Below are 27995 nucleotides of genomic sequence, written 5' to 3'. Positions count from 1 at the left end.
GTCTTAGCAGCTTAAAAATACCAAACCGCTAGTATTGAAAACAATTGAATCCACTTTTATTTTGCTTCCTTCCTAGCTGTAATAATCTCCACGATCATCATCTCGTCCAGCTCTAAGACGTCTTAAAATATTCCATACTTAACAAAAAGTGAAAATGTCCCAGTTTTTGCTGTGGCAGGCAGGATGAAGGAGCCAAATGCAGGACTCATACACAGAACAGTAAACTCAAAGCGGCAGCTTTATTCGCTGGGAAAAATAATCCGTAAAATAAACTCACAAAAATAAAACTTGAACATAGAAACTAAGAACTAAACACTGGGAGACTAGAAAACACACAGCAAACAGGGAAGGACGCGACAATAGACAGAGGAAAACGCAGGACTTAAATACACAGAGGGATAATGTGGGAATCGGACACAGCTGAGAGCAATCACACATAACGAGATGTGGAGGAAGCAAGACTATCAAAGTAAAACAGGAAACAGGAGACGGGGAGTTGACAAGGAGAAATAAAGAATATTAAACCAAAAACACAAACGCTGGGTCGCCTGAACAACAAGGGTCAGATGAACAGAGTTCTCTAAAAATATTAAAGCAGTCCAGGCAATAACATTTATTTTTCCAAATAAAATTCCATCAGTCATGACATGTTTTTGTCTTTGTTCACAGTATTTAAAAAGCTTCAATTATGTAGGAAAAAAACAGCAACATGTGTTTACTGGCTGTGACACTCTCAGCCTATCTGGACCCAAACAGAGGAAACGTGACGCCAGATTTCCGAGGGTACCGGTGAGAAAGGGGTCCATCTGGAAAACAAAGTCCGAGACTCACATTTAAAACCATTTCTGTGAATCATATGTCCTACACTTTAAAATAGAAAAACTCTTTAAAAAGGAAGAATTTCAATAAACTTCAGGGCACGCCATCAGTAAGTCGGCCAACTTCAGTGTGACATGTTTTTGGGATGCACTCAAACTTCTGCATGTTTGTAGATAAATCCAGCACTGTATTTATTCCTCCCCTCACTGCACAAGCGCCAGCATGGTGGAGCGGCGGTGTATCGATATCAGGCCAAACGCACAGAGAGCAGCTTGTTGGGTCAAATAGCTCTGGTAACAGGTCTAATTGAATCTATGTCAGGTTTTCACTGCAGGTGCATCCACCATAGCAAGCAGCAGGGTGGAAATCAATACCCCCTCGCTCCATCCATGAACACACTAATTTCATTGAAGGCCAGTGTGTGTGTGTGCGTGTGTGTGAGAGAGAGAGAGAGAGTAAGGGAGATGGAGCGAATGAGGTACATATGTAGGTTAATGAAGGTCACTGTTTAATCTCATTACAAGATGTGTGCACGTGCAGGAGAGATGAGGCTTTTTTTGTGCAAATCAGGACCTTTGTTCTGTAATGAGAACAAAATGTTAACTTATTCTTTCCAAAGACAACTTCTTGCCACAAATGCAGCAGAACTATAATTCATTATGAGTAATGGGTGATGATGTAATCTAGCATTGACTACAAACTGAACTAAAGTTCAGAATCACAAACAAAGCTTGAATCTCATCTCTACAGAACAAGTTATTTATATAAATGTGACGCAGTTACTCGGATCCAAGACTGCATTCTTTTGCTCACATGACTTGTGTGCATATTGTGGACTTTAGAGAAAAGTCCACAATATGCACACAAGTAAGTCAGTGTGTGCATCTGTACCCAGAGTACCATCCTGAATTTGACCCAGGGCAGCAGTGTGGAGGCTCAGGGTGCTGAGGATTAGAGGAGGTCTGGTCATGGAGGGGGCAGAATCCTTAGGCTGGTGCAGCACCTCCTCTGGTCTCATGGAAGTGGGATTAATGACGGGTGGAGCTGGTGGGGCAGTCGGACTCTGTGTCTGGGGAAAAAATTACATTTTCATTAACAGACTAAAAACAACTCCTCCCCCCTGCAAAAAAAAAAAAAAGTAATCGGTATATCTAATATTCTTCAGATGATCTCACCGTGAGGTCAGCTGTGGTCATCTTTGTCTGAATGAGATCTGGAGGTGTCAGGGGGCAGGTGACGGTTTGGTCTTTCAGCAGAGCGCTGAACGGGTTTTTCTCCTTAGCCTGAACAAGTTGTAACAGGAAACAACCACCATCAGTCTTTTAACCTCAGTGGACAGACAGCAGTGGATGAGGGTCAGTGCCAGGTGCTCATACCTGGATGTGAGGGACAACCTCGCTATCCCAGATATACTCCAGGGCAGGCATTTCATCTTCAACCTGGTACATCAAGACAAAGTATGCAGACCATAAATGTTAATTTACAGACACATTTTTAATTGAAAATAAAATCTATAACTGGAATTCAATTTAGTTTTATTCATACAATCACAACAACAGACTCCTCAAGGCGCTTTATATTATAAGGTAGATCCTACAATAATACATACAGAGAAAACCCAACAACCATATGACCCCCTATGAGCAAGCACTTTGGCGACAGTGGGAAGGAAAAACTCCCTTTCAACAGGAAGAAACCTCCAGCAGAACCAGGCTCAGGGAGGGGCGGGGCCATCTGCTGCGACCGAGAGCTGTAAGAACCGTACAGCTTACTGAATACCACTTTTATGGAGGAAGGCCACAGAACGATCACCCTGCAGGAAAAAGAGGACCTACGTAACACTCCAAACAACACAGTTTCAATTTCTTAGGTTAGCTTCAACGCCGCGACCTGGTCTGTGTAACACTTCTGATCTCAGATTTTAGGAAAAGAGAACCTCTGAGCATCTCCTCACTTTGTAAAATACGATGTGACAGTGAGCGAAGCGCCAACATCTGAGCAAGAACGCCTGCTCTCAGTCAAAGCCAAACAGGCAGCTCAGTGTGAGGATTGCTTCGATGAGCCACCTCATCAGTCCTGTAAAACTAGCTGGTTAATAAATGATGGGAAGAAAGCCACATCTATAACTTCAGTGTCTCTAATGTCACTAGCATATGAAAAATGTGTGTCTAATATATAAAATATACAAAAATACCAGTCAAATGCTATTTGGACACGCTGTAACGCTGTCAAATCTTCTTCCCAGTATGTTCAGTTTAACAACTTGCTGCTCATTAACATAAGAGAATGACAATCTTGTAATACAATATCCATTAAACACTCACCGATTGGCTGCAGTCTTATTTATAGTCCAACAACAAGCCGTGACCTTCCAACAGCCCAGCTATACATTAAGCAGCGTTGACTGCAACTCTCCCTTCAGCGAGATGACATGTGTGTTTGAGCCAAGTGTGTACACCAACTGTGTGTGTGTGTGTGTGTGTGTGTGTGTGCGCGCTGCAGCGGGCCTGCAGCAGTGACAGTATGGCTGCAAAGATAAGAACTATGGACATTGGAGAGTAAAAGCTTTACATGAATGTGAGAAATGAATGCAATGAGAGGCAAAGACTGCATTCGCAGATAACAGACAACAACAGCGTAAAGCTGCAAATCTATTTAAAAAAAAACAACAACATTTAAATGACAATCCTGGGAGTATTTCAGTCTTTAAGGACGCTGTACAAAGAGCAGCAGTCGTTTGGTGCTGAGCTCGAGTATCAGCGTTTAACGCAGGGCAAATATCTGCTCTTTGGACGGGAAGTGCTCAGGAGGAAGAAATTAATCTTAATTAAGCTAATGAAGTTAGAAAGCTGAAGATGTTGTTCCCAACTGATTAAAATTGAACACCTATAAATAGAGCTGGGCGATATATCGAGTTTTTAAAAAAATATCGATATATTTTCATACGAGATATAAGATGTGACAACATCGTTTATATCGATATAGTCTATGTTACGTTATAATTATACTTGTGGAGCCACAAGTTTGTCTCTCTTTCGTCCATTTTTGTCTCTACGCTGCGTTACTGGGCCTCGCCTCTCCTTCACTGAGCACAACAACCCCTCCCCAATAGCTTCACCTGCAGGCAACGACAAGATGAACACGGCAAATCTCCGTTAATGAGTTACCGCGGATCGCCCCGTGCATGGGGCTGGACAGCGTCAACATGTTAGCGAGCTAACGACCTAAAATCCTTTCATTTTCTCAAAACTCGACAGTGCACCTTATGTGCAATCTGTCAAAAAATGTTTTAGTATGACTTTGGTCAGCTACGGAGCCGCACCGCTTGATGGACTGTCGGAGGATTACGGCTGAGCCTCGCGGAGTGATACGTACTGTGCTTCAAGGTAATATTACCGTATTGTGTGTGTATAAGGACCATAAATGGCACCTGTAAGAGACACGGTTACGAAGCGGATTACAAACTCCAGGCTGTCAGTCACGCAGTACAAGTTGGGAACAGAGCAGCCGTGAAATCTGTCTTTGTTATTGTGCTCAGCGTCTTTTAGTTTACATTTTGACTCCACAATTGTGAGCTCTTTGTTATGCACAAAAACAACATTGTGTTCTTTTATTTATGGAGCATGATTATTTAATAAATGCTGATAATTTATTTTTGAGTAATTTCTTCATGTACATCTATGCTGTATGTTAATAAAAGTGCCTGATTGACATTGAGACACAGCTTTGACTAAGAACTCTCTTTTTGTTCTTACTTTATGGCTTAAAAAAAAAACACAAACAAAACAAAACAAAAAAACCCCGAGATATATATCGTATATCGCCATCCAGCTAAAAAAATATCGAGATATGAATTTTGGGTCATATCGCCCAGCTCTACCTATAAATAACACAAATGTTAGACGTGGGTGCAAAACTCAACCTTATCCAACAGTCTGAAACGTTATTCTCTGCATAGCTGTGGCCTTCTAATGCACCGCTGTGTGTTTTCTTTATCAGTTTACAATGAAGATCTATATTTATGCAAAGAGAAAACACACTAAATGGAGGCATTAACCACGTATGCAGATGAGGTGGTGTTGGAGGCTATCCCAGCTGACGCCCAAAGTCAGCTAAATGCAGCTGGATACATGCGGATATACAACCATAATCTTTCTAACAGTTTTAAACTAATAAAAACATTTTTTAAAAACCCAATAATATTACCCAGAAACATAAAATGATCTTTTGCCAAATCTAACAACATCCCACGGGGCAAGAGCACTATAGCCCTGCACTATGTTTCTATGAGACCAGTGTGCTACCTTCAGTTTGTCCATTATAGACTCTTCAGAAGTGTCTCCTGGCTCTGGTGATGAAATCATTTCCTCCCTCACCTCTGGCAGGTCAGCCACCCCCTCTCCCAGGTAGAGACTCACTGGTGTGACCTGACAGCTATCCTGTTAAAAGAATGATAAACTGCTGCTGCTGATCATGATTATGGTACGAAACCAGTGTTTTTGTGGGTGCTGCTCACTGCTGCAGGGCTGCAGGGTGTCCCATGGCCTTGGCTCAGCAGGACAGTGTGGATGTAGATGTCATCATCAGTATGTGTGTCACACAGGTAGAGCTGCAGCACGTCTCCACTGTAACAATCCAGAGCGCCCACCAGGGTGCGATCACAGCACAGTTTCTGGAAGTCGGCTGTTGCCCCAGGAGTCCAGCTGCCCTGCAGGAGATCAACCACAACACTCATTTATGAATCCAAACCATAAGAGCACTGAAAGCCAAAACATTCAATTAAACCATCACAAGATGGCTGAGACGCTGGCATTACCAAGGCACTGGTGCTGGAGTCTATAGAAAGGCTTGTCTTTGTAAGGAAACTGAAAATTAAACTAAGGCACAGACTCACAGAGGTGGGTTTAATTCCAGCAAGTGAAGATGGGACAGCTTGTGCTGGAAGAACCGAATAAGCCGACCTGGGAAACAGCCAGATAAATTTATAAAATATGCACACATCTCTTTTTTTAAATCATCCTTTCAACGAGAGCTTGCAGAGGCCCCTACTTGAGGAACTTGAGGTTGGCGGTTGGTACCACTGTCAAATCACCAAAGTCCACATAGTACACCTCCACTTGAGTGGGGGAGATCACCTTATGGATCACCACCCGGTAGAACCACAGTCCGTCAGGTGACACGCAGCAGACCTGACCCCGTCGAACAAATCTCTGGGGAAGGCGATAGCACTCCGACATCTGAGGACAGGTGTAGCATCGTCTAGGAGACGAGAGGAGGAAAAAGAAAAAGATGGTACTGATCAGAGTAGGCACGGTTAAAGAGTCCGTACAGTAGCTGCTGCTGCTAACACATGCACCACCTCATCGCAAAGATCATGTTCTCCATAGCTCGGGCCTCCTCAGTCTCGCTGAAGCGAATGTAGAAATATCCGGGTGACTCCACCCGCTCCACCAAGACTTCCACCAGCTCTCGAGCACAGTGGCGCGTCGGTGGTTTGAGAGGCTTACTTTGGAGGGCGTCGAGGGGTACAGCAGGGCTGAGATGCACCGGAATTGCAGAAATCTACAGACAAACACACAAAAGGCACTCGATAACATTTAGCTCCTCTTACAGGCTGTAAAGTGCAGTTCAGAGTCATCACTTTTAATGTCCGTGCATCAAGCATCACTGATTACTTGCTTTGGTCAAACCACAAAAAAAAAATGTGTTTTCAAACCATTTCCTTGTGTGTGTTACTGGTAACCAGCTCGTTGTTCTCATCATCTGATGGTGGGACAATTGGAAACGTCTGATCATCATTAAAACTCTCGCTCTCTTTTGAGTCTAGAAACAGAGACAAATAAATTTCCTGCTTGGTTGAAAGTCATAACTGCACAAATATGCTCCAACGTGTGAAATCCACACGTGACTGTAATTCGTGACTTTACTGTGAACAAACATAAGGAAGAAAGATGTGGGTTAAACACTCATTTATATTTACAGTAACACTAAATAGTCATTCCTCATGTAAGCGGGCTGAAGCAAACGATGCAATGATAAAGACACACCTGGACGTGTATTCTCAGTATCACGTATGGTCCTGATTATCCAGTCTTGTCCACTGCCTCCCTCTGCTGGTCTTAGGTGGAAAGTGTCACTCATGGCACCGATGAGTTCAGTGACGCTAACAAAGCCGCTCTGCTGCAGAGGCAAGTCCTCGCCAAAACACCTCTGGGAGGAAAGAAAGGAGAATATTTAAGATTCCTGAGAAGATGAGTGTGCATCTTTTATTAATGTCTGCTGTGATCATGGGCGACCTCCAGGGTGGGGGGGAGCCAACAGTGTGTGTGTGTGACAGGTTGTTTCTATTAGTGATTAGGATGGCTCTGCTTCTAACATCCTGGATCAGTTTGATGTTTAGAAAACTCTCTGTTAACAACACAAACATGCAAACTTGTTTTTACCTTGTACTCTGCTGGCAGTTTGTGAACTGATAATCCGCCGTCCGTCTGACCTATGACCTGCAGAGTTGTCGACATGTTAATCATTTTCACGACATACTTTCTTTAACATCTGTTGACCTCTTACGGTCATCTGTGATTAATACGGCGATTTCAGATCGACGACAGGGGCTGAGAGCGAGTCGTATACTCGCGCGTCCTTCCCCCCCCCCACATACATGAACTATAACAGCACTTGCAGACTTTACACTTGTTATGCTTGCATGATTAAAACTGGGCTCAAAGACATATGCTGATAAAGCGGTGCGAGGTCTCACCGCTCGTAGTTTGTCCTTCAGCTCCTGATTGATGGTGCCAGCAACTCCGTTCTCCAGGATCTGCTGACGAAGCCCCTCCTCCAGCTAACATCACATTTAAGAAGAAGAAAGAAACTGCACTTAACAGATACGAGGTATACCAAATAGGATTTCTCACCATTACGTGACAGGATTTAGTAACAGCACTATTTCTGATTTTTCTGCTGTAGTGTGCCTGAACAATTACACCCCAAATGTTTGACCAAAACCAGAGTCTTTTAGGCGCCACAGTTTATCCAGTGAGAAGCAATGGAACATTAGACATTTCATATCTGAGATGGATTTCAGCTGCAAATGAAACCCAACCTGGAGGACATGGTTATCAAAGAGCTGAATCTCTGGGGAAAGCTGAGCTTTGGTTTCCTGGTTCTTCTCGTCCGCCCCCGGCTTGCTATCAACGGTTCCCGGCTCACTACGGGCAGAATCCAAGGAATTCTGGGTAGATGTCTGGTTCAGAGATGTTGGTTTCTCTGGAGCTTCAGCTGAAGAGGACGCAAAGGTGTTTCAAAATGCAGACTAGTGCAATAATACAAAGCCAAATTTCTCAGTTTAATTTCATTTACATGGCACCAAATCTAACAGTTAGAAGTGCAAAAAACAAACAGAGCGAAACAAAACTACAAGAAAAAGCCCAAAGGACGAACCTGGAGGTGTTTTTGGCGACTGAAGTTTGACATCTGGCCTTTCAGAATCTGGCCTGCATGTCCTCGGCAATGCTGGTTTTATCAGTCCACCCCTCTTTGCTGAGGCGGGTAATTTGAGCAGTGGCCTAGGGATCATATGCTCCCTCAGGAACACAAGTGAGCCAAACCTGCTCTGGCTAATGACAAGCATATCTGCCGCTGCCCCCAACATCTCTCCAGTGGAGTAGAACCCATAGCTGCGAATGCAAAGCGGTCGTCCAAAGAAGCGCCAGAAAGAAGCCTCCAAGTCGGATAACCTAATGGGACCCTGAGAGAGCGGCCGCATTATTACTCCACTGAGAGTACGGTGACAGAAGAAAGAAAAGCCTGTCAGGTATCTTCTCTTCAAAATTCACGTTAACAGGCTAGACCTTATAAAGTGCAAAAAAAGCCAACAATCTGTGCTCTCATTTTGCTCATGCTTCATTTGAAAGATGCTGTGCTTATACCAAGCAAATAAACCAGCTGCAAAATCTACAGCAGGCTTTAAAAGCCCAGGTTATAATGGACAGAAAACATTAAACACATTTCATTCATACTTGTGAGAGCAGTATTCGCAGCTCCGTCCTCAGCTGTGCAGGGATGGCTGGAGGAGCGGGGCCTCTTCTTGGGAGGACCACATAGTGGGACACAGAATGAGTTGGAAAGTAGCGGGCACCTCCCCTGCTGACCTTTTTGTTTGGCTTAGAGCGCTGCTTGGTCACCAGCTCCTCGATGCGTCGAGTGGTCTCGTGACCAACAGCTGCACAGGAAACCAGAGCGAGAGTGTCAAATACTTAAACCTGTTCAAGAGTTCAAAGACAAGAGCGCTGATGCCTTAATGAGACGCTACCTTTTAAGAATATGCTCCCATCTGGCCTGAAGTTAATGGACACCACATCAGGCATCTGCTGACTCATATCCAAAATGTTCCTGAAGCCCAGGACTTTCAGGGGCATCGAATGGCCCAACATGGTGGCGTAGTCTCGTAGGAGCTCTTCCGGAGCTAAACCATTCTTGGATGAAATGAGCAAGGAGCGAACTTCCTTCTTCAGTTGAGCCAAAATGTTCTCATGGTTCATCTTACCTGAATACATCTGGAAAACACAGCAGCTGGAAGTCAAGAACCTGGCATAGAGGAGAACCGCTGACACCCTACCTTTCTCTACACACAAAACCACTTTACTAAATATGATTCTACAATTTAAGTGTGAAGGCAAACGCATGGCTTTATGTTTTTTGCGTTTAGGTCCACAGGCTTGCCTAAAACAGGCTAGCTTAAGTTAGCTCCTGCCTTTAATTAGCTTGAGTTAGCTCCTGCCTTTAATTAGCTTGAGTTAGCTCCTGCCTTTAATTAGCTTGAGTTAGCTCCTGCCTCTAATTAGCTTTAGTTAGCTCCTGCCTCTAATAGCTTGAGTTAGCTCCTGCCTCTAATAGCTTGAGTTAGCTCCTGCCTCTAATTAGCTTTAGTTAGCTCCTGCCTCTAATTAGCTTTAGTTAGCTCCTGCCTCTAATTAGCTTTAGTTAGCTCCTGCCTCTAATTAGCTTTAGTTAGCTCCTGCCTCTAATTAGCTTTAGTTAGCTCCTGCCTCTAATTAGCTTTAGTTAGCTCCTGCCTCTAATTAGCTTTAGTTAGCTCCCGCCTCTAATTGACCCCAGGATGTATGGCAACAGGTGTATGGAAATCCCGAGGACATTACAAGGGTTAATTAGCTTGACTTAGCTCCTGCCTTTAATTAGCTGGACTTAGCTCCTGCCTTGTGAACCAGAAACGTAGAAGTCGCAGGAGAACATTAATGCACAGTCTTAAAAAACTGTCTTGTCTTGTTATAAAATCGTTCAAAAAGCATCTTTAGCCTAAGGTTTAGTTACCAAAAAGCATCAAAATGCTAACAGGACAGTCTCACCTGTCGGTAGCTGCGAGAGGCCGAACCTTCTCTCTCCGCGCGCCTCTACTTAGCAGGACTTGCTAACGATACAAATTCAGTTGCCAAAGCAAAAAACAAAACAAACAACAACAAAACAAACCAACAACTTTAAATTCGAAGAAGCCGAAAGCCGTTTTAGTCAGCTGCCTAGCTAATAAACTGTTACTCCTTACCTTGACACTGGTCCCACAACAACAACAAAGAAGAAGAAGCACCGCACGTACAGGTGGGGCGCAGAGCACTTTGTCCCACCCACGTACCGAAACTGTCCACCACAGTTTGATTTACAAAAAGCCAAAAGACGTTTTTCCAGTTTTGTCATTTTGAGACTCACAAGACGAATGGATGGGTTCATAGAGTAGAATAAAATGCCTTTTATTGTCACTATTCACTGTACAGTGAGATACAGAGCATCCCCACTCAGTGCAGACGTGTGGGAAGAGAAAGGGCGGTGAGGTGCACGGCTCTGCAGCATATGAACCCTATTCAAAAATATAAAATGTAAAAATATACAAATAAATAGTCGTATATATTTACAGTGTGGGTTATCACACGTAAATTACGCGGTGGTAGTCTGTGTAGAGCGAAGTCCTTGGATTGGTGAGTGGATGTGTTGTCAGTCCATGTGGGAGTTCAGGGTGGTTTTGGCTTTGAGTCTGATGCACCTGTAGCGCCTACCTGAGGGAAGCAGGTTGAACAGGTCAAAACCAACCATTCAGCCTGAAACCCAAAGCAATGCTGGACAAAGCAGAACGTGGATGACAACAGTTTTTACGGTTTGTGTGTTTAAAATGAGAGACCACGAGGATACGAAGATTCCGTGTTTTATCCTCACTGTGTTTACTTTGTCAGGAGTGTGACTCCCTCACCTCAAACTGCCTCTCACCCCACATTTACTCTGCAGCTATCTGGTCACTCTTGTAGCCAGCTATGTCTTCTTTGTGAAAACAGCCGTGGAAAAAATACGAGTTACTTTTCCACGCCTCAAGAGGGCCACGCAATTAGGTTTGAGTTTAATTAAGCACAAGTCAGGGAGGTTACAGCATGTCTTTTCCTTTCCAAACAAAGAAAGCTCTTTCAGACCTGCGTCTGCACATTCCTGTATAAGACACTCAGTGTGAGCTTCACTGGGATAATTAGTCCAAACAGTAAAAACCTCACTTCTGTATTCCACATATCTCCGCGGGGTGTTGACTCTGCCACAGAAGAGACGTAACCTAAACAAGTTTCCATTTGCATGCATGTGGTTAAATATTAACAGCATTAAATTCAGCTTTACACTGCAGGCCACACATTAATTAGTGGAGTCTTAGTGGTCCATAAACAAACATGTAACATGTATAGAAAAAATTTCTTTTATCTTTTTTATCTCCAGAGGAAAATGTGTGGATTTAAAAAAGTCAAACCCTTGATGCTGCATCAGTTTTATCATTTTATAACTTGAATAGAATTTTTGCTAAAGCATTTGTTCTTATTTATGTTTTTCAAGTTGTTATTTTTGTAGTTTATCTCGAATTAATTTCATTCTTGCTGCTGTAACATGTGAAATTCCCCAGTGTGGGATTAATAAATCCTGTCTGTCTTTAATGGGCCCTCTATGGAAAAAAGGGAGATAAAAGGGAGAGTTGGATGGTCTTACTGGCAAAGCAAAGGTTTACTGGCATACAATTTAAAAAAGACTGTGGTAAGGAGACCCCTCACTGTTGTCCTGTACTCCCACGCTCCCATCTTTAATTACAGGGACAGACTCTGTCCCATCTCCACAGTAGACAGCAGTACTACTGATCAGTCATCCAGCGAGAGGGGAAGCATCTCCCAGTAATCACAAAATTGATTTTTCTTTAACCTGGAAAAAGAGAAAACAAGGAAGAAATCCCTCCAATTTTTCTGCAGAGCATGCAGCCAGCATGGAGAAGTCCTCCAATCACCCACCAAGATCCAGAATGACGGCCAGGAAGGAGAGGGACAGGGGAGCCTCAGAGGCTCCAAGGAGGAATCCTCAGAGGAAGCCGAAGGTGGAGCAGCTCTCTGAAGCATCATCGGTGAGGAAAGAGAAGCTGGGGACGCATGTGGGGAAGATGGAGCAAGAGACAGAAGTGAAGGTGAAATCAACGGTGGTGGATATAGACAGTGTGAGAGATAATGAAGTCAAGGATGAGAATGTGGGGCTCCTGGAAGCAGCAGAGCAGGATGACAGTGAGTCAAAGTGTTTTTATTTTTTAAATATATGTTTTTCATATCTGCAAGTGTGATGAGACGTCTTCATGAAAGACTGCTGATCTTTTCAGGTCTGAAGCATAAGAAGCTGGGAGTCTGTGAGTGGCTGCTGATGGTCTTTGTCTTGGCTCTGGTTCTCCTCTTCTTCCCTCTTTCCATCTGGTTCTGCGTCAAAGTACGGACTAAACCTCTGATCCTACAAAGATCTGACATGTCTTTAGAAGATAGGCTGACCGCTTTGTGTTGAATATCAAACTGACACTTGAGCAACCACATGTTGATTCACAGGTAGTGAGGGAACACGAAAGAGCTGTGATCTTCAGACTGGGTCACCTACTGCGTGGAAAACCCAGAGGACCAGGTCGGCCCAGATTTCATTCTTATTTTTATTTATACTTTATTTTTATCTATTTATGGAAAGATCAACATGCAAGGAGTGGAGGTAGTAAGGGAGTGAATTTAAATACCTGGGCTTTACCATTCAAAGCAACGGGCAGTGCACAAGAGAAATGGAGACGAGAGAGCGGACGGTGGATAGGTGGTGATGAGTTTAATGGTTGGAAGACCGCAGTGAGACGATGGCGCTGACAAGACGACAAGAGGTGGAGCTGAGGATGCTAAGATTTTCATTAGGAGCTACCAGGAAGGATAAGATTAGAAATGTGTGCTTCCAGACAGCAGCCTGTGTGAGGGTCGATAACGTATTATGAATCGCAGCTCATGAGAAGCCTCACTGTGACACCCACTGTCCCCTGTGTCTTTCTTCCTCTTCAGGCCTTTTTTTCCACCTCCCACTTCTCGACGTGTGTCACAAAGTTGACATCCGACTGAAGATGTTGAAGGTTCCTCCTCACGTGGTACAGAAATAGACACGCACTGCATCACATATTTAAATATTCCCGTTTGGAATTGCGACGTGTGTGTTCTCATATGTTTGTACGCAGGTGGTGACAAAGGACTTGGTGAGGCCGGAGCTGAGCGCAGTGTGTTATTACCAGATAGAGAACGTGGCACTGTGCAGCTCAGCTGTATCCAGTCTGACCGCAGTGCTGCAGAGTCTGGTCCAGGCTGCAGTCAGAGACGTTCTGGCCCAGCAAACATTCAGCCACGTCCTGCTGCACAGGCGGAAGATCGGGGAGCAGATACAAGCAACGGTCGACTCCTTCGCTTGTCGCTGGGGCGTCAGGGTGGAGAGGGCAGACATGTAAGACCAACATCATTTCTCCTTCCTCTGTAATTCATCTTTTTTTAAATGCGCCTCCTTCACTGCAGATGTTCATTAACTGGAAGTCAAGGCTGAGCCAAAGCAAAGCAGCTTTAGCTTTATTTTGGCAGAATCTAAAGAAATACTAACTTGCACAATGAAAACGCATCACTTGTTGGAAGAGCACGGCTGACCAGGCTGGGTTGCGCTTGTGTTGTCAGAGACGAGCTCAGTTTTCCTGCGGAGCTGCAGCAGAGCCTGGCTGCCGCTGCCGAGGCCAAGAGACAGCAGCAGATCAAAGTAAGTGCTCACATCGGTTTCTGTAAAACAGCAACTTTGAACCTGTGTGCTCCAAACTTCTGTCTCTACTCTCCACAACATTAGCGATGAAAACATCCACGAGCCGTTCTCTTCTACAGGTGAAGGCAGCAGAAAGTGAGATGGCTGCCTGGGATGGATTTCGGGCTTCCCTCCGTCACCTTCAACCTGCCTTGGTCCTGCCTTTCCCTCCGAGCCTCAACTCCGACGTGTCACCCCTACCTCCCCCTCCTCCCCCGTGCGTGGAGGGGGACGGCGGGGTGTCACCTGAGGAGCCAGACACAGACTCGCCAATGATGTGAAGCTTTATTCATGTTAAACTCAGGTGAACTCTTGCTGCATTTAAACTGGTGATTTCCATGTTTAGAAAAGAAAGAGGCAAACACAGCATAAAGGAACATAGCTTTTAGTCCTCAAATGTGTTCTTTAATGTCTTAACTGCAAATAATCAAACTGTAAAATGTGCAATCAAATCCGAGTTCAGTCAGTACAACAAAGGAGTGTTACTTCATGCAACAGGAAACACACAAATCTTTATTTTCAGAAGGATGCAGAAATAAATGTGCCTTCATCCACACTTGAAACACATATCATAGGATTAAACTAAGCCACAGGAAGCCTCTAAATGATATCATGCTCAAGTGCTATTTGTCTTCTTCATGTAGTCCAGGGGTGTCCAATTCGGGGCCTCGAGGGCCGGTGTCCTGCAGGTTTTAGATCTCAACCTGGGTCGACACACCTGAATCACAGGATGAGTTTATTAGCAGGCCTCTGGAGAACTTCAAGACATGTTGAGGAGGTCATTTAGACATTTAAATCAGCTGTGTTGCATCAAGGACCAATCTAAAACCTGCAGGACTCCGGCCCTCGAGGCCTGGAGTTGGACACCCCGATCATCAGCCTGGGAATAAACACTCAAAAACTGGGTACCATCGATGGTCAGTGATGTTTTTATGTGTCTGTTAAACTTCCCTCCTGTTCACATGTAAACCAAAAAAGTATTTAACACTGGTTAAAATAAATAAACAGAGACGTCCGATGGTCCGATCAGCATTTCTTGGTCCTTCTGCCGCTGCTCGTTGGTTTGACTGCGGTTGCCTTTTTCTTCGGAGGAGTTGGTGTTGTTTCTGGCTGCGGTGAAGGCGGCGGTGTTTTGTTTTTTTCTGAAACATAAACCAGTAAAGACATGAACCACCTCGATGCGTATGTGCTGTGTCACTGTCTTTTTTTATCAGCTGGTTAATCTGCACCTTCAGTACTGTGGGGCTCCACACTGGGGCGACCCTGCAGTTGTCTCTCCAGGTCTTTAATCTTCTTCAGTGCTTCCTGCAGAGCCTCCTCGGCTTTGAGGGCTCGCTTCTCCGCAATCTGCACTCGCACCTCAGAATCACTAAAGAGGGGCGGTAAGGGAAAGTAAGCCGGTGGATGGATGCATGTGTAGACTGATGGATGGATGTTTTATAGTTTATAGCAATAGTTTAAAGTAGTGCTTTCAAAAAATTGTGTAAAAAGATACAGTATTGGGCAGAGGTCTTGAGGCACCCCTCATTTCGTTAAATTTTTCTTCCAAGGAGCCAGATTTTTATAATTATTATTATAATTGTGTTTAACCAGATACTTTATACTTCAACAGGGCCTGAACTCTCACGGGGAAGCTTTCTTTTCATTTCTGAGCAGTTCAGGAATAGTTGTGTGGGATTCCTGGACTTTTACAGAGTATCGTGTGCATTTATATGAAAACAGCAGAGAGAGGTTACAATGAAGAAGACTAATTCCTGAAAATAAAGACTATTTTCAGGAATATCCATGAAACACAATTCATCCAAACATTATTTAGAAAATGAACTCACTGCAGTTCTTGCTGCAGTAATCCTACTGTGGTCAGATCCTTGAAAGCGTTCTGGTTATCGTCTGTCACCGGAGACACGACCAGCTCGCCCGTCTGACAGACACAGAGGTGGTTACAGGTACAGACACACGGGCTGTTCAGCTCAATGCAAACTGACAACAACATAAAAATGTATACTTCAATTGTCTGACCCTGTCTAGCTGGACACTGCACGCTCCAAGCTTCCTCTGTGCAACGTTTCCATCATAATTGATCAGATTCAGCACAGCGCTCTCACAAACAGTTTGCTCCCCCTACAGGACAAAAACAACATTTTTAGTCATCCTGCTTAACACGATTCTATTATAACCTCCTAGGACCTGGCGTCCACATGTGTGGACATCACATTTTGGGTTATTTAGACCAAAATACTCAATTTTTCTCTACATGGGCCTGATATCCACTTACGAGGACGTTATACTGCTACTGTTCTATCAAAGTTTTAAATGAATATCCTCATATGTGGCTCTGATTTTTCTTTAAAAAAAAAAAGGTTAAAAAAAAAATCTGGTAATTCTTTGTTTTTACATTCATCGGGCCCCAATCAGCCCAAATATCAAAGAGAAATTAAAAATGCATGTCGTGGAAGAGTTCAGGTCTTAGGAGGTTAAAGGTTCGTAAAACTCCTTAAATTCCACAAGTGTCAATTTAATTCACTCATTTTGTGTCACACAAAGCTCCATAATCTTGCTATTAACGCTCCAGTTGACAAAACTCTTATGTTTCGTGTCTTTCAGCAGCCAAGAAATTTTCTTTGTCTGAAATGTCTTTTTGTCAGCAAATAAGAATGAATGCTTAACCCCGAACCCTGACACCAAAACCACATTTTGAGTCTGAAAAATGCTTTCAAACTCGTGGGGACCGCGGTTTTGTCCCCATAAGGGGACACACACACACACACACACACACACACACACACACACACACTCTATAATAATAAATAATACCTTTTTGTACTTCACCCACCTGTGACACCAGTTGCTCCACAACATTGACTTTTGCACATGAAGAACATTATTCTCTCTGTATATTTATTTGCTAAAGTAACATTGCTACACTTACTATCCCGGCTTTGTGTAAGCGTTATATTGCTGGCAAATTAAAGCAAACACTCACGTGTTTCTTTATATTTTATTATGTTGCAGGATTAACTCATGTGTACATACTTACATTGTTTCTTTGTTTTCAATCTTCATGTAGGTCAGCTGTGGGAAAGACCCGCCCAGCATTTCCTGATTTTTAAAGTGCTGATGATGTCATGTCTGACATCAGCAGGTTAAACCAGGAGGAGGGTTTTTATGTAGGAATGCTTCCTTTTGTTTGTGTCAGGATGCAAAGGGATTTGTTGCTTATTGTTTCTTACATGGAGCCGTTTAGTTGTGTAAATGTGTTAATGTGGGGAGCTTCATGTAATTCTCAGTCATTTGTGTTGAGCTCCAGCTGGTGGTGCTGGCTAAACTAACTGAAGGTAAACTGGCAGCTCGGTCAGTCTCTGCTTGATGCAGGTGAGGGAGGAGAGGTGAGCTGTGTCACTGACTCCATGTGGGTTTTGAGTTTTGTTAAATAAGTTAATCTAAGGTGAGTTTTGTTAAGTTTCACATATGATGGAGGTCACAGTAAATAAATTGCTCATCTCCTCCAAAACGTCTGTGGAGTCAGCTCACTTACCACCTTCCTTGATGCTCCAGTCAGACTACTTCACAGATCCCAAAAAATCTAGCAAACGTGTGCGAGCTCTATTGGAGTTGAATCCTCACCACAGCCTCCGCACCGTCTGCTGGACAGTCCAAGACGCCACTGCTGGAAACAGGTGCAGGCGGCGTGACGGGCAGCTCCACGGGAGCGCCTTTAACACCTGTGAGCAGTATCCTGCAGGTCTCCACCCAATCACCACACTCCCTCTGAGGACACCAATCACAGTTGACATTGCAAAACTATTACTGACCCCGCCCCAATGTTACAAGTGATAGTGTATGTGTGCCAGAGGTGTGTTTACCTGCAGCTTTTTGAACTCGTTCATCTCATTCTGAGCCTGAGCTGACAGCGTGTTCAGGTGCTCCTCCAGGACCAGGCTGCACGAACTAAACAACATTTTCAGATGAGTTTGACAACCTGTTTCCTTCCTCGCTCGCTGTTTAAATGTAAAGTTACTCCAACGTTTAAAAGTACGTAACCTGCTCGAGTCGGTTCGTGTGTTGTTATTTTACTGTTAAAGAGATTTATTTTATCACACAGTTACTGTAAAATATTTACAACAGCTTCTGGTACCTCGTGATGTAGCTGGACAAGCGATCCAGCTTCTCAGCCAGCATCTGGGCATCCTCATCCAGAGTTTCCTGTGAAATTTCTGGAATGTACCGGTGGGGTTCTTCTTCTTGGTTTTCCTCCTCGCTGTGGTTGGGAACCACAAGGAGTAAGAGCTCTAACATCCACCGAGTCTGAGCCACGTGAGCAGATCTGATCTGGTAGCAAAGAAAACATCCAGACTCAAAGAAGCCAAAACTCAGATCGTCTCCTAAAAACAGCCGCTGTGCCTGAGCACCGTATTCATGGGGCTCACGTGTTAGTTCCAATTTAACACAAATACACTCAAAAGACAGCAGAATATGTAAATATGGTGTTACTGAGCATGCCCGGTACTCACTTCTTCATGGAGCCTAAAGTTCTCCCCCTCAGTGAAGTCAGACAGGTTGGTTACAAACGCCTGGATTTTGTCAAACAGCTTTTCTGCCTCTGCGCTGTTTTAACAAACACGCACAAAGAAGCATTTCAGAACCGCCGTAAACGACTCCAAGTGTTTGAATTTCAGCATGAAAACAGATCAGGCTGAATTTTTCTACAAGTTCAATTTGTTTCCCTCTATCTGCCAAACTGCAAAACATCTGCAATAAATGAATAAAAAACAATGCTCATTTTAAAATTCTGTTAATTTGTCTAATTCACTTTGAGAAAATGGGGACTGTGTGTAAAACTGTAATTCTTAGAGCGTTGATGCAAAATCACATCTCGATTGCTTGAGTTAAAATCCAGCAAAAGTACAAAAACTGTCTTTCTCAAAGTTAGTTTGTGTTATGGACCCGCACTCACCAAGTATCCGGTTTATTGTTGTCCGTTTTGTTGGAGAAGTGCCGAAAAGCTTCGTCAGCCAAACTCTTCCAGTTGTGCAGCGCTCTCTCCAGCTCTAACCAATCAGAGACGGCCATCTTTTCGGGATCTTCAATCACCGCGGCAAGTTTGGATCCCCGGGACTCCATCAGACCGTGCAGTGACATCACATTTCCATGGAGCCCTGCAACGGCATTGTTCAGCGACGTGGTCTATCCATATTTCAAGAATGATTAAACCATTTTCTCACCATTTTCTCCATCCACTTGAACGTCCAGCTCTCTGAGGAGCTCACACAGCTCTTTGTCCAGTTCTCTCTGGGCGTGCTGGCCTTCAGGAGGTCCCCCGTCAGCTGAAGGGTGTCTTCTAAAGAGCTGCAGGCTCATATTCAGCCATGTTTCCTGGATATTACTGAGTTCACTAAGTGTCTGCTGGCAGTTCAGCTGTTTCTCGCCTTGGTAGTGTTCACACAGCAGTGCTAACATCTAGACAAAACAAATGTTTCCTGGTGTTTAATCATGTGCAGACGGTTTGTTCATCTCCAATTAAAAAAGGAAGATTTTCTAAAACTATGACAAAGGTGAGACACACAAGCCTTACATTTGACCACTGCTGCAAATCGGCATGAATCTCTTCCACTGATGTTTTATCATATTTGGGTTCAGGAAGCCTTGAGAAAGGAGAAAACGTAGCGTTGGAGAATCACACAGTGACTGTAAGGTGTCAGTGAAAGTTCCAGGGGGCATTTTAACTGTCCTTACTTATTATTTGAGGAGCAGAAGGAAAGCCACTTGTTGATGCCTTGCTGGATGGCACTGATCTGTGCACAGTGGGCATGTTCAGTCTGCTTCAGCTGGGACATGAAAGCAGCCAGCTGCTTCCTCCAGTAGTCTGTGCTCTCCATGATAATGTTAATGCACTCTGTGTCCTGCAGCAGGAGGGTCGCTGTTACAGCCCGAGTCTAACTGAACCAGCAGGGCTATTTATAAAAATAAAGATTTGTACCTTAGATGTGAGAAACAGGATGCAGTGCTCTGCGGTCTTGAACCAGCTTTGCTCACTGATATGCAGCTGACTGACCAGATGCAGCTGCTTCACACTGATCACCTGACAAAAATAAAAAGCTTCATATTACTGCTGTTTCTGACTTTGTATCTTTGAGCAGAAATTTAATTTAAACACTTTAAATATTAGAGTCTGAGTGATAAACGACTTTTAGACCGACATTTGGAGATTTTACTTTCAGACACATGAAACATAAACAGATTTTCATTGCATTTGTTATGTGTAGTTATTTATGAGTCCTTGCTAAGATAATATGACAGCAAAGTTACAAAATCATCTTGAGTCTTGGAATATACGTTTACGTTCTACTCGACTTCTGTGATCAGCTGGTTGTTGTTTCCAAACCAGTGCTGCGAACAGGGGAGCTGCAAAATGCCCTCTGATGGATAAACTGTGCAACACCACCAATAACACTGTGTACAGCAGTTTCTCCCATCCATCCATCTTCTTCTGCTTATCCGAGGCCGGGTCATGGGGGCAACAGCCTAAGCAGAGAAGCCCAGACCTCCCTCTCCCCAGCCACCTCCTCCAGCTTGTTGGGGGAACACACAGGCGTTCTCGGCTGGCCTGGGCCTGCCCCGGGGCCTCCACCCAGTGGGACATCCTAGGAACACCTCACCCAGGAGGCACCCAGGAGGCATCCTTGTCAGATGCCCGAACCACCTCAGCTGGTTCCTTTCGATGTTGAGGAACAGCGGCTCTACTCTGAGCCCCTCCTAGATGCTGAACTTCTCACCCTATCTCTAAGGGCGAGGCCATCCACCCTTTGGAGGAAGCTCAAAAGGGTGGATGTGTCACGGTTCTGGGTCAGTTTGACCCAGTATTTTGAGTTGTCATGTTTTTGCAGGTTTAGTTTAGTTCCATGTGTCATTTTCTGTCTGTCTCTCTATGTCGAGTCTGCGTCTTTGTGTGATGGTTTCTTGTTCCTGTTTTATTGTGAAGGTCTGCGACTCGTGTGTGTGTGTGTGTGTGTTCAGTTTTACCTCTGTCTCGTCTGTGTGTATTTAAGTCGCGTCTTCTGTGTTTGTAGTTGCTGGTCCGTCTGTGTGTCCCCCATGTCTCACCCGTGTGTTCTCCCTGCTGTCTCCTCTGCTCGTTCTCATTCTTGTCCAGGTTTGTGCTCTGTAGTTTAGTTGTTTCCAGTCTAGTTTAGTTCGTGCTCCATTTGCTGTTTGTCCATATTTATTTCGTGTTCAATAAACCACCTTCACTTCTCCACTACTGCCTGCGATTGGATCCTCATTTATTATTTTCACACGGCTCTTCTCACCCGCCGTGACAGGATGGCTGAAGCATCTATTCATTACTTTTAAAAAAATCAATCAGGTTTTGTAAATCTATATATATATATAGATATAGATAGCTTGTGTGGTTGGGACATATTGGTTGATATACTGGTATAAGTATTACTATGGATGAAATGCTAAGGGGAAAGCTACATTGAGCATGTTGTGTCCTTTAATTCACTTCCTCTTTTGTTAGCCTTGGAGCTCCACAGAGAGCTGACCATAGAGTTGGTATAACAGTCATGTTTCTCACTCTAAAATGAAAGTAAGACCAGGTCAAATCAAAGACACCTCACACACCTTCAGGGCGAGGCAGAGGGTAAACTGGCTCCAGCAGTCTCTGTCTTCGGTCATGTGGATCAGCTGAGCTTCCAGGCGAGCTCTCTGAAGCTCATACAGCTGATGGTAAGCCTGGACCACACTGTAAAGAGCATAATTCACAACACAAAACTCGTTGACCATCCATCATCAGTAAAACAAGGCTCATAACTCAGGATTTAAATGCATCCAGTCGATGTAATGATCTCTGGACTAACTTTGAGTCGGTGCGAGTCTGTTTGAGTGCCTCGGCTAGCTGCCAGTGAGCGTGCTCCGCCTGGTGGGAAACAAAAGCATCGTGGTCCCGGATTTTAGAAAGTTCCCTATGAAGACAACGCAGACACACACGTAGCAATGAATACACGCACATTTTCATATCTGCACATCTGTAATCAGCACATTAACATCAAACGTCCGACATATATTATTTGTTCTGGAGCAGCACGTGGTAATATTACTCGTGATCACCCCCCAGTCTGATCGTACGTACACGCTAAGCTGATGAATGGATAACTTGATGTGGTGGATCTCCTCTGTGAGCCGACGATCCAGAGCCCGCTGGGCCACCACCTCGGTGTGCAAAGCCTTCAGGCGCCGCGGGATTCGATCCAGCAGCGACTGGTAGCGCTGTCTGAACAAACACACGGCTGCTGTGACACAGACCCTGCAGAGGTCATTACTGGACCAAGATTTCAGTTTATTAACAAAACGCCACTGCAGACTCATGTCTCATTCATATTTTGCTTTTAAGGCTCGTTATGCTTGTGGCCTTTCCTCTGATGTGTGTGCCGCTAACCTGAGTTTGGCAAGCAGCTGTCCTCTCTCGGCACAGCCCACGCTCACCTGCCTGATCAGTTCATGGAAGACAATGTTGTAGATATTTTGCTCAACCTTCACGAGCTCAAGCAGACCCTCCAGCTGGAAGACAAGTCATTGTGCGGCTTCTCACACTCTACACGATCGGATATTCCAAGCAGCACCACAAATTCTGACTTTTCTGTGTTTTATACTCAAATCTCTAAATCTATTACACTTATGATGGCAATGTTAACAAAAGATCAGTCGGCAGCAGGAGGACACAGAAAGATTTAGAACAGAGCAGACATCAGACACGACACCCGAGGTGAAGGTGAGCTGTAAATGTGCAGATTTGCAGCTGCAGGCTGAAGCAACTGAAATATCAATATTTTCCAGGATCGCCTGATATTTTCCAAGGTTTGGTCCATTTTTCCACATAAAGGCTGCATGACTACATATGTTTCTCTGCCTGCCTACTTGTGAAAGCTCAGCCAGCTCCTCGCTCTGCTCATCCACTCCAGCCTTCTCCAGCATGTCATCCATCATCCCCATCAGCTGGACCGCTTCCAGCCTCCCACTGGGCCTCCTGGACACGAAAACATACAGAAATGTGTAATATTACACATTTAAACGCTCCCTTAACCCTGGTCTTGCCAAGCACCGCCTACTTCATGGCACACAGCAGGACAACTTCTTCTACGACATCACTTAAGGTTAATTATGAATGAGAGGAATTCATATCTGTGAACTCACAGTGAAGGGAGGACCCGCAGCCTCTGCTCTTCATCCCTCAGCTGCACTGTGAATGCACTGTGGAAGAGACGCGTTAAAGTTGTGCTTTAAACACGATCACAGCATCAGACACACGGCGATAATCGACAGACAGACTGAACACAGTGAAGCTCACTCCTCGTAGAACTCGAGGCTCCGTAGTCCTTTATTTTTCACTATGTGAAATTCTTCCGGGATAAAACTGTCGGAGATGCACGAGTTCTGAAAGACAAAGCGGCCGCGATCATCACCTCGCGCCGTGCATGTGTGCACACGCTCACATGGACAGCAGCAAACAGGTATATGCACACACAGAGAAACAGGCGGCTCACCTGCGCGCCACCAACGACCTGCTTTTCACTAACTGGTGGGAGGAGTGTTGTCTTCTTTCTGGTTACCATGGCGTCACACAGGAAAGAAATATCCCTATAAGGACACCATCCATGAAGAAAGGAGTAAATATATGTGGATGAGAAACTGAGCACTAAATACTGACATAATAAAACATCATCAGCTCCACGTTTGTAGGAACCTGACTGACCTGCCAGCTCCTGTCAGGGATGTTGGCTGCTCCAGAAAGTGTTTGTATTTCTTGCGTCCGAGTGGATGATGCCAGACTGCATCAGGGCGTCTGATTCCATAGCTCTAGATACAAAGTCAGTCCAGGTTGTTTTATATCAGCTGTTGTGTGGTCATGTAGACGTAAAAGAGGGTTTGATGCTACCTCGCAGTGTCGGTCGTGTGCAGATTGCCCCGGTGTTCTCCTCTTGCACACAGTGGAGGTTAGACTGAGCAGAAGTTCGTGTGGGACGATCTGCCCTCTGACAGCGGGCTGCGTCTTGGTGCTCTCCACCGGGACCTGAAAATTCAGCTCTGCCACTGAGAAAGATCAAAACCCATCAGAACAGCTTAATAACTCAGACCTGATTTTAGGGGACATTAGGTTTCACTGTTAGATGTCTACGTGCATAATAAAGCTTCTGGATTTTCTTGCATCACGCACAAAGAACAAGGAGACATCAGCTTTCTTTGGCTTTGTCACAAGTTAGGAAAAAAAGTTTAAAACAACAAGTACTGTGCAGAAGTCTTTAGTGACCCCTAATTTCCTGATATTTTGCTGGAAGAATAAGTTCAGTTATTTACTGAAATGTGCAAAAATACATGGAATCACTGTCATGCTGAAAAACGAAGCTGTTGCCAATCAGATCCACACTGTGTCACACGGTGGATCAAACTCTGACAGCACTTTGTTGCATAGATAACTCCATCAGTGTCGACAAGACCAGCGTTTCAGCCAGTACACCATCACCACGAGCTCCACCATGTTTTACAGATGGATGTAGACACTGCTGTGCATCTCCCCTGACCTCCTCTGTACATACTGATGAAGGTTTGAATAAAACGTTTCAAATCTGAATTCACAAAACTGTCATGTCCTGTGTGCTGCAGGCAGGAGGAACGAAGGAGCCAAAATGCAGACTCAAAGACAGCTTTATTGCAGAACGCTAGGAAAAGCAGGAAAACGCAGCGCTGGACAGAAGAAAGCAAAGGGCTTAAATACACGAGGAGTGACAAGGGAACAGGAAACACAGCTGGGACTAAGATGGGGTGCCTTCAAAGTAAGAGAAGCAAGTAAATCCGTTGGGCATCTTTCTTTGCCTTTAGACAACAATTCTGATGGCAAAAGAGCCAAACGGGACAGGCAAAAAAAGAAAGAAAAAAAAGTAAGAGAAGCAAAACAGAACATGGTGTACACAGACAGGAGACTACCAAAGTAAAACAGGAAGTAATGGGAACACACAAACACACACAGAGACATGACTGCAGAAAACAGGCAACTAGACAAACATGAAGACAATGCAGCAAATGCTGGGGAGGAAACACGCAGGGGTAAGACGAGACCAAACATGAACAGGACCAAATACTCAGACAAGCAAAACTAGAAGCACTAAATAAAGTTAGAAGTATAAGCAGACGAAACTAGGAAATAAAAGACACACAGAGAACACGATGAAATAAAGAAGAATAAAAGGACCAAAAACACAAAACACTCCTTTAGATCTTCTCCACTGATTTTCACTCCACTATTTTGGCCTCAGCCATTTGTTGACATCCACCCTTCCATCCATATTCCTCGTGTTCAATACAGACCTTCAAAAAGCTTGGAGAACTATCGCTCAATTCCACCTTAAATAATTACAAGAAAGTCTGGCTCTTTGGTAGCAAAATATAAAGAAGCAAGGAGTGACTGAAGCCTTTTGCACAGTACGCATCAACTACCTGTACTTTAATCCTGCACAGTGTGTGATCAAAGCCATTTATTTAATGTCGTCAGACAGAATTTGCAAAAAAACTAACAAGTTGAATTTTATGAAACTTGGTAATAAATGCATGGACGAGGGAAGGGCTCATTAAATGTTGTGCACATCTGCACTGTTATAGTTATACTGGGAGAGAAGAGCCTTTAGGGAACATAACTGGTCCTGAGTCTGTGTCCCAGTGTTTTGTGTTGAATTATAAATAGTCTTTGATTTCATTATTATTTATCATTTTCAGTGTCTTGGTTTCTGCGTCTGTGCTCTTCTTGTGCTCCATGTTCCCCGTGTCTCCCCAGTCAGTCAAGTCCGTGTCTTTGTGAGTGCGTCCTGCTTCCTGTTTTACTTTGACAGTCTGGTGTGCTGTGTTAGCTGCTGTGCTGTGTCTCATTCCCTCATTATCTCTCTGCATATTTAAGCCCTTCGTCTTCCTCTGTTCGTTGCCGCATCGTCGGCGTGTCATCCGTGACATTTCCCATGTTCCGTGTGTCAGGTCTTTAGTTTCTTTGTACTTGTTTCCTCCCCGTGTAGCTTGTGTTAGTTTGTATTCCTGCGTTTTTGGGTCCTGTCTCTCTTCACTGCACAATAATGACACCAGTAATAAAATAAAATAAAGTAAAATATAAAGTATCACAAACCTTGGCACCCTTGTTAGTGTTGGTGTAACATGTTAGTCACACTAAAGTTTAAAAAAATAAAGCATGAATAAAGGTACTGACTTTTATTTATTATTGCAAAAGGTGGTGCAGGCCTGCAGACAGCTCCAAGACAAAGGGATTGTGTGCAACCAGAGATGGACAATAACACGTAATCCGATTACTTTTTCAAGCAACTAGTAAAGTAAGGGATTACTGTTGCAAAAAGTAATTAGATTACTGTTACTTTCCTGTAAGCACGCTGCGTTACTAAACCATGATGTCGTTTGTGAGCGTCTCATGACAGTGACGTACGAGCGTGTGACGTTCGTGGCAGCGACAGACATGTGCAGATCAACAATGGATAATATGGCGTGCAGAGAGAGTACGACCATGCAGCGTTTAAAGCATGAAAGTAATCACATTACTTTAAGTTTGATTCTGTAAAAAGTGGCAAAAACATTAGCGTCTGCTGTGCACTCTGCGTGGGAAGAAAACTTCTTTCTACAGCGAAAAATGAAACTTGAAATCTGAGCGAGCAGCGAGCACGCTGCCACGGGAACGTGACATTCACAGAGAAACCCCGGATCCTCCCACTGACATGTGCTGTGGACAAACCTCCACCCGACAGGACTCAGTGCTGCTGAATCTGTGATTTGATTTCTTTTTGCTGTGTTTTACTTGCATCTATTTGAAAGAGTGTAAACACAAAACATTATTTTATGTGTTGGAATATGCAGGAAATAGATTTAAATGTTAATGAAATTTCTTCGAGTCAAAGACTGTCGCGTATTATTTCATTTTGCTTTTAAAAAGAAGCTTTTTCATTTGATGCCGTTTTAGAAGATGGACCTGAAAGGTCTGCTTTATGACGTATTTGGGTTGTCTCATGTTTTTAAATAGTAGCTAAGAGATAAAGTAACTAATTATTCTTGAAAATAAGTAATCAGTAAAGTAACTGGATTACTTTCTTGGAGAAGTAATCAGTAATTAGTAACTAATTACTATTTTGAAGTAACTTGACCAACACTGTGTGACTGATCCTACTGATGTTAAATGCAAAGCTCTGAATGTAGAAACACTAAGTTCATGCGATGCTTTCTTTAAGGCTCTAAACTGAAGCGTGCCTCGGAGGGTTTCTTGCCCCGACCCACTCGAACAGACGTGGGCAGTAGCTACTGTCACGAGTGTGCCCGTTAGCGTCACCTGCGGTGTCCGGTGTCCGCTCCGGCCTCGACAAACTCGGCGCTGAACTGGCCCTCGTTGATGCGGACATCGTGGAGTCACGGCGGGGACGTTACTCTAACATCTCGGAGACGAGACACGGAAAAGCGAGCGGCCACTTGTGTCCGTTTAACACAGCTGTCTCCTTCGCTCCCCTCAGAGCTTCCCCAACTTCCTGTTTGCGTTGCCTTGGGAACGCGTTCATTGCGCTGGATGTGCGTTTGTAGTTTGAACATTAGAAGTGAAATAAACAGAAATACTTTTATTTATTTGGGGGTGTTTCTACGTTTATTGACGCCTCAGCATCAAAAATGTAAAGATTAAAAAAATATTTCCGAGTTTATTTTTGATTTTCTGTGTTTTAAGAACAGTTTGATTTATTGATCATTTGTCATGAAATAATCGCACCACGTATATAGCTCAACGCTCTATATTAAACTTTAAATAAATAAGTAAAATGTGAAGTCGTTGGCTCGTCATTTGATTCATTAATGGCTCCGAAACTGGTCTTAATTGAATAGAATATTTCTGTTGTGATATTCATTATTCATTGTGTTATTTATGAAAAGTTCTTTTTCTCTAATGGGACTGCCCTCCCATGTGGTGATCTGTCACTGCTCGGTGTGTGCAGCCCAGCCTGTGCCCC

General features: G+C 44.0%; 3 protein-coding genes across 10 annotated transcripts; 1 reads left to right on the top strand and 2 right to left on the bottom strand.

Annotated features, from left to right (window-relative positions):
• Window positions 1-220: 220 nt before the first annotated feature.
• On the bottom strand, window positions 221-10471 carry tdrd5 (tudor domain containing 5). 6 transcript variants are annotated; one of them, XM_026147604.1, is made up of 20 exons: window positions 10379-10413; window positions 10185-10246; window positions 9365-9374; window positions 9131-9283; window positions 8838-9040; window positions 8260-8566; window positions 7922-8097; window positions 7577-7660; window positions 7263-7319; window positions 6867-7029; window positions 6536-6642; window positions 6179-6381; window positions 5869-6078; window positions 5714-5780; window positions 5336-5527; window positions 5124-5258; window positions 2196-2258; window positions 1995-2102; window positions 1711-1888; window positions 221-806 (listed from the first exon to the last, which is right to left on the bottom strand). In XM_026147604.1, exons 3-20 carry the CDS (start codon window positions 9372-9374, stop codon window positions 739-741), a joined length of 2484 nt encoding a protein of 827 aa, XP_026003389.1. In that variant the 5' UTR covers window positions 10185-10246; window positions 10379-10413; the 3' UTR covers window positions 221-738. The 6 variants fall into 6 exon arrangements, with proteins under 6 accessions (XP_026003389.1, XP_026003388.1, XP_026003390.1 ...); XM_026147603.1 differs by having other exon boundaries at window positions 9131-9374; XM_026147605.1 differs by lacking the exon at window positions 10185-10246 and having other exon boundaries at window positions 9131-9374; window positions 10379-10471.
• nphs2 (NPHS2 stomatin family member, podocin) lies at window positions 10372-14680 on the top strand. Of its 2 annotated transcripts, none has more exons than XM_026147607.1 (8): window positions 10372-10431; window positions 12099-12401; window positions 12494-12597; window positions 12711-12783; window positions 13197-13279; window positions 13367-13626; window positions 13848-13926; window positions 14046-14680. In XM_026147607.1, exons 2-8 carry the CDS (start codon window positions 12113-12115, stop codon window positions 14244-14246), a joined length of 1089 nt encoding a protein of 362 aa, XP_026003392.1. In that variant the 5' UTR covers window positions 10372-10431; window positions 12099-12112; the 3' UTR covers window positions 14247-14680. The 2 variants fall into 2 exon arrangements, with proteins under 2 accessions (XP_026003392.1, XP_026003391.1); XM_026147606.1 differs by lacking the exon at window positions 10372-10431 and adding an exon at window positions 10743-10981.
• Window positions 14681-14788: 108 nt separating this feature from the next.
• axdnd1 (axonemal dynein light chain domain containing 1) lies at window positions 14789-27561 on the bottom strand. 2 transcript variants are annotated; one of them, XM_026148071.1, is made up of 24 exons: window positions 27332-27561; window positions 23900-24054; window positions 23717-23820; window positions 23508-23601; window positions 23312-23397; window positions 23158-23214; window positions 22882-22990; window positions 22403-22524; window positions 22097-22285; window positions 21825-21929; window positions 21589-21709; window positions 19943-20044; window positions 19699-19865; window positions 19538-19607; window positions 19188-19422; window positions 18920-19121; window positions 18477-18570; window positions 18101-18294; window positions 17829-17913; window positions 17590-17733; window positions 15985-16086; window positions 15795-15886; window positions 15195-15334; window positions 14789-15107 (listed from the first exon to the last, which is right to left on the bottom strand). In XM_026148071.1, the coding sequence occupies exons 1-24, from the start codon at window positions 27399-27401 to the stop codon at window positions 14992-14994; spliced, it is 2955 nt and encodes a 984-aa protein (XP_026003856.1). In that variant the 5' UTR covers window positions 27402-27561; the 3' UTR covers window positions 14789-14991. The 2 variants fall into 2 exon arrangements, with proteins under 2 accessions (XP_026003856.1, XP_026003857.1); XM_026148072.1 differs by having other exon boundaries at window positions 22097-22237; window positions 27332-27560.
• Window positions 27562-27995: the final 434 nt, after the last annotated feature.

The sequence above is a fragment of the Astatotilapia calliptera genome, chromosome 17 (genome assembly GCF_900246225.1).
Source record: "Astatotilapia calliptera chromosome 17, fAstCal1.2, whole genome shotgun sequence".
NCBI classification, from domain to species: domain Eukaryota; kingdom Metazoa; phylum Chordata; class Actinopteri; order Cichliformes; family Cichlidae; genus Astatotilapia; species Astatotilapia calliptera.
This window is presented reverse-complemented; position numbering and strand designations above follow the sequence as displayed.

Coding starts and splice junctions, on each gene's coding strand:
- tdrd5 (XM_026147600.1), bottom strand. CDS start 9,503: ATGCGTTTGCCTTCACACTTAAATTGTAGAATCATATTTAGTAAAGTG. Junction 6,382..6,535: donor GTAACACACACAAGGAAATG/GTTTGAAAACAC, acceptor GTTTGTCTGTAG/ATTTCTGCAATTCCGGTGCA. Junction 1,889..1,994: donor TGACCACAGCTGACCTCACG/GTGAGATCATCT, acceptor TTTTTTCCCCAG/ACACAGAGTCCGACTGCCCC.
- nphs2 (XM_026147607.1), top strand. CDS start 12,113: ATGGAGAAGTCCTCCAATCACCCACCAAGATCCAGAATGACGGCCAGG. Junction 12,598..12,710: donor CCATCTGGTTCTGCGTCAAA/GTACGGACTAAA, acceptor GTTGATTCACAG/GTAGTGAGGGAACACGAAAG. Junction 13,927..14,045: donor AGAGACAGCAGCAGATCAAA/GTAAGTGCTCAC, acceptor TCTCTTCTACAG/GTGAAGGCAGCAGAAAGTGA.
- axdnd1 (XM_026148071.1), bottom strand. CDS start 27,401: ATGTCCGCATCAACGAGGGCCAGTTCAGCGCCGAGTTTGTCGAGGCCG. Junction 23,602..23,716: donor TCCCTGACAGGAGCTGGCAG/GTCAGTCAGGTT, acceptor GTGTCCTTATAG/GGATATTTCTTTCCTGTGTG. Junction 17,734..17,828: donor ACGAGTTCAAAAAGCTGCAG/GTAAACACACCT, acceptor TGGTGTCCTCAG/AGGGAGTGTGGTGATTGGGT.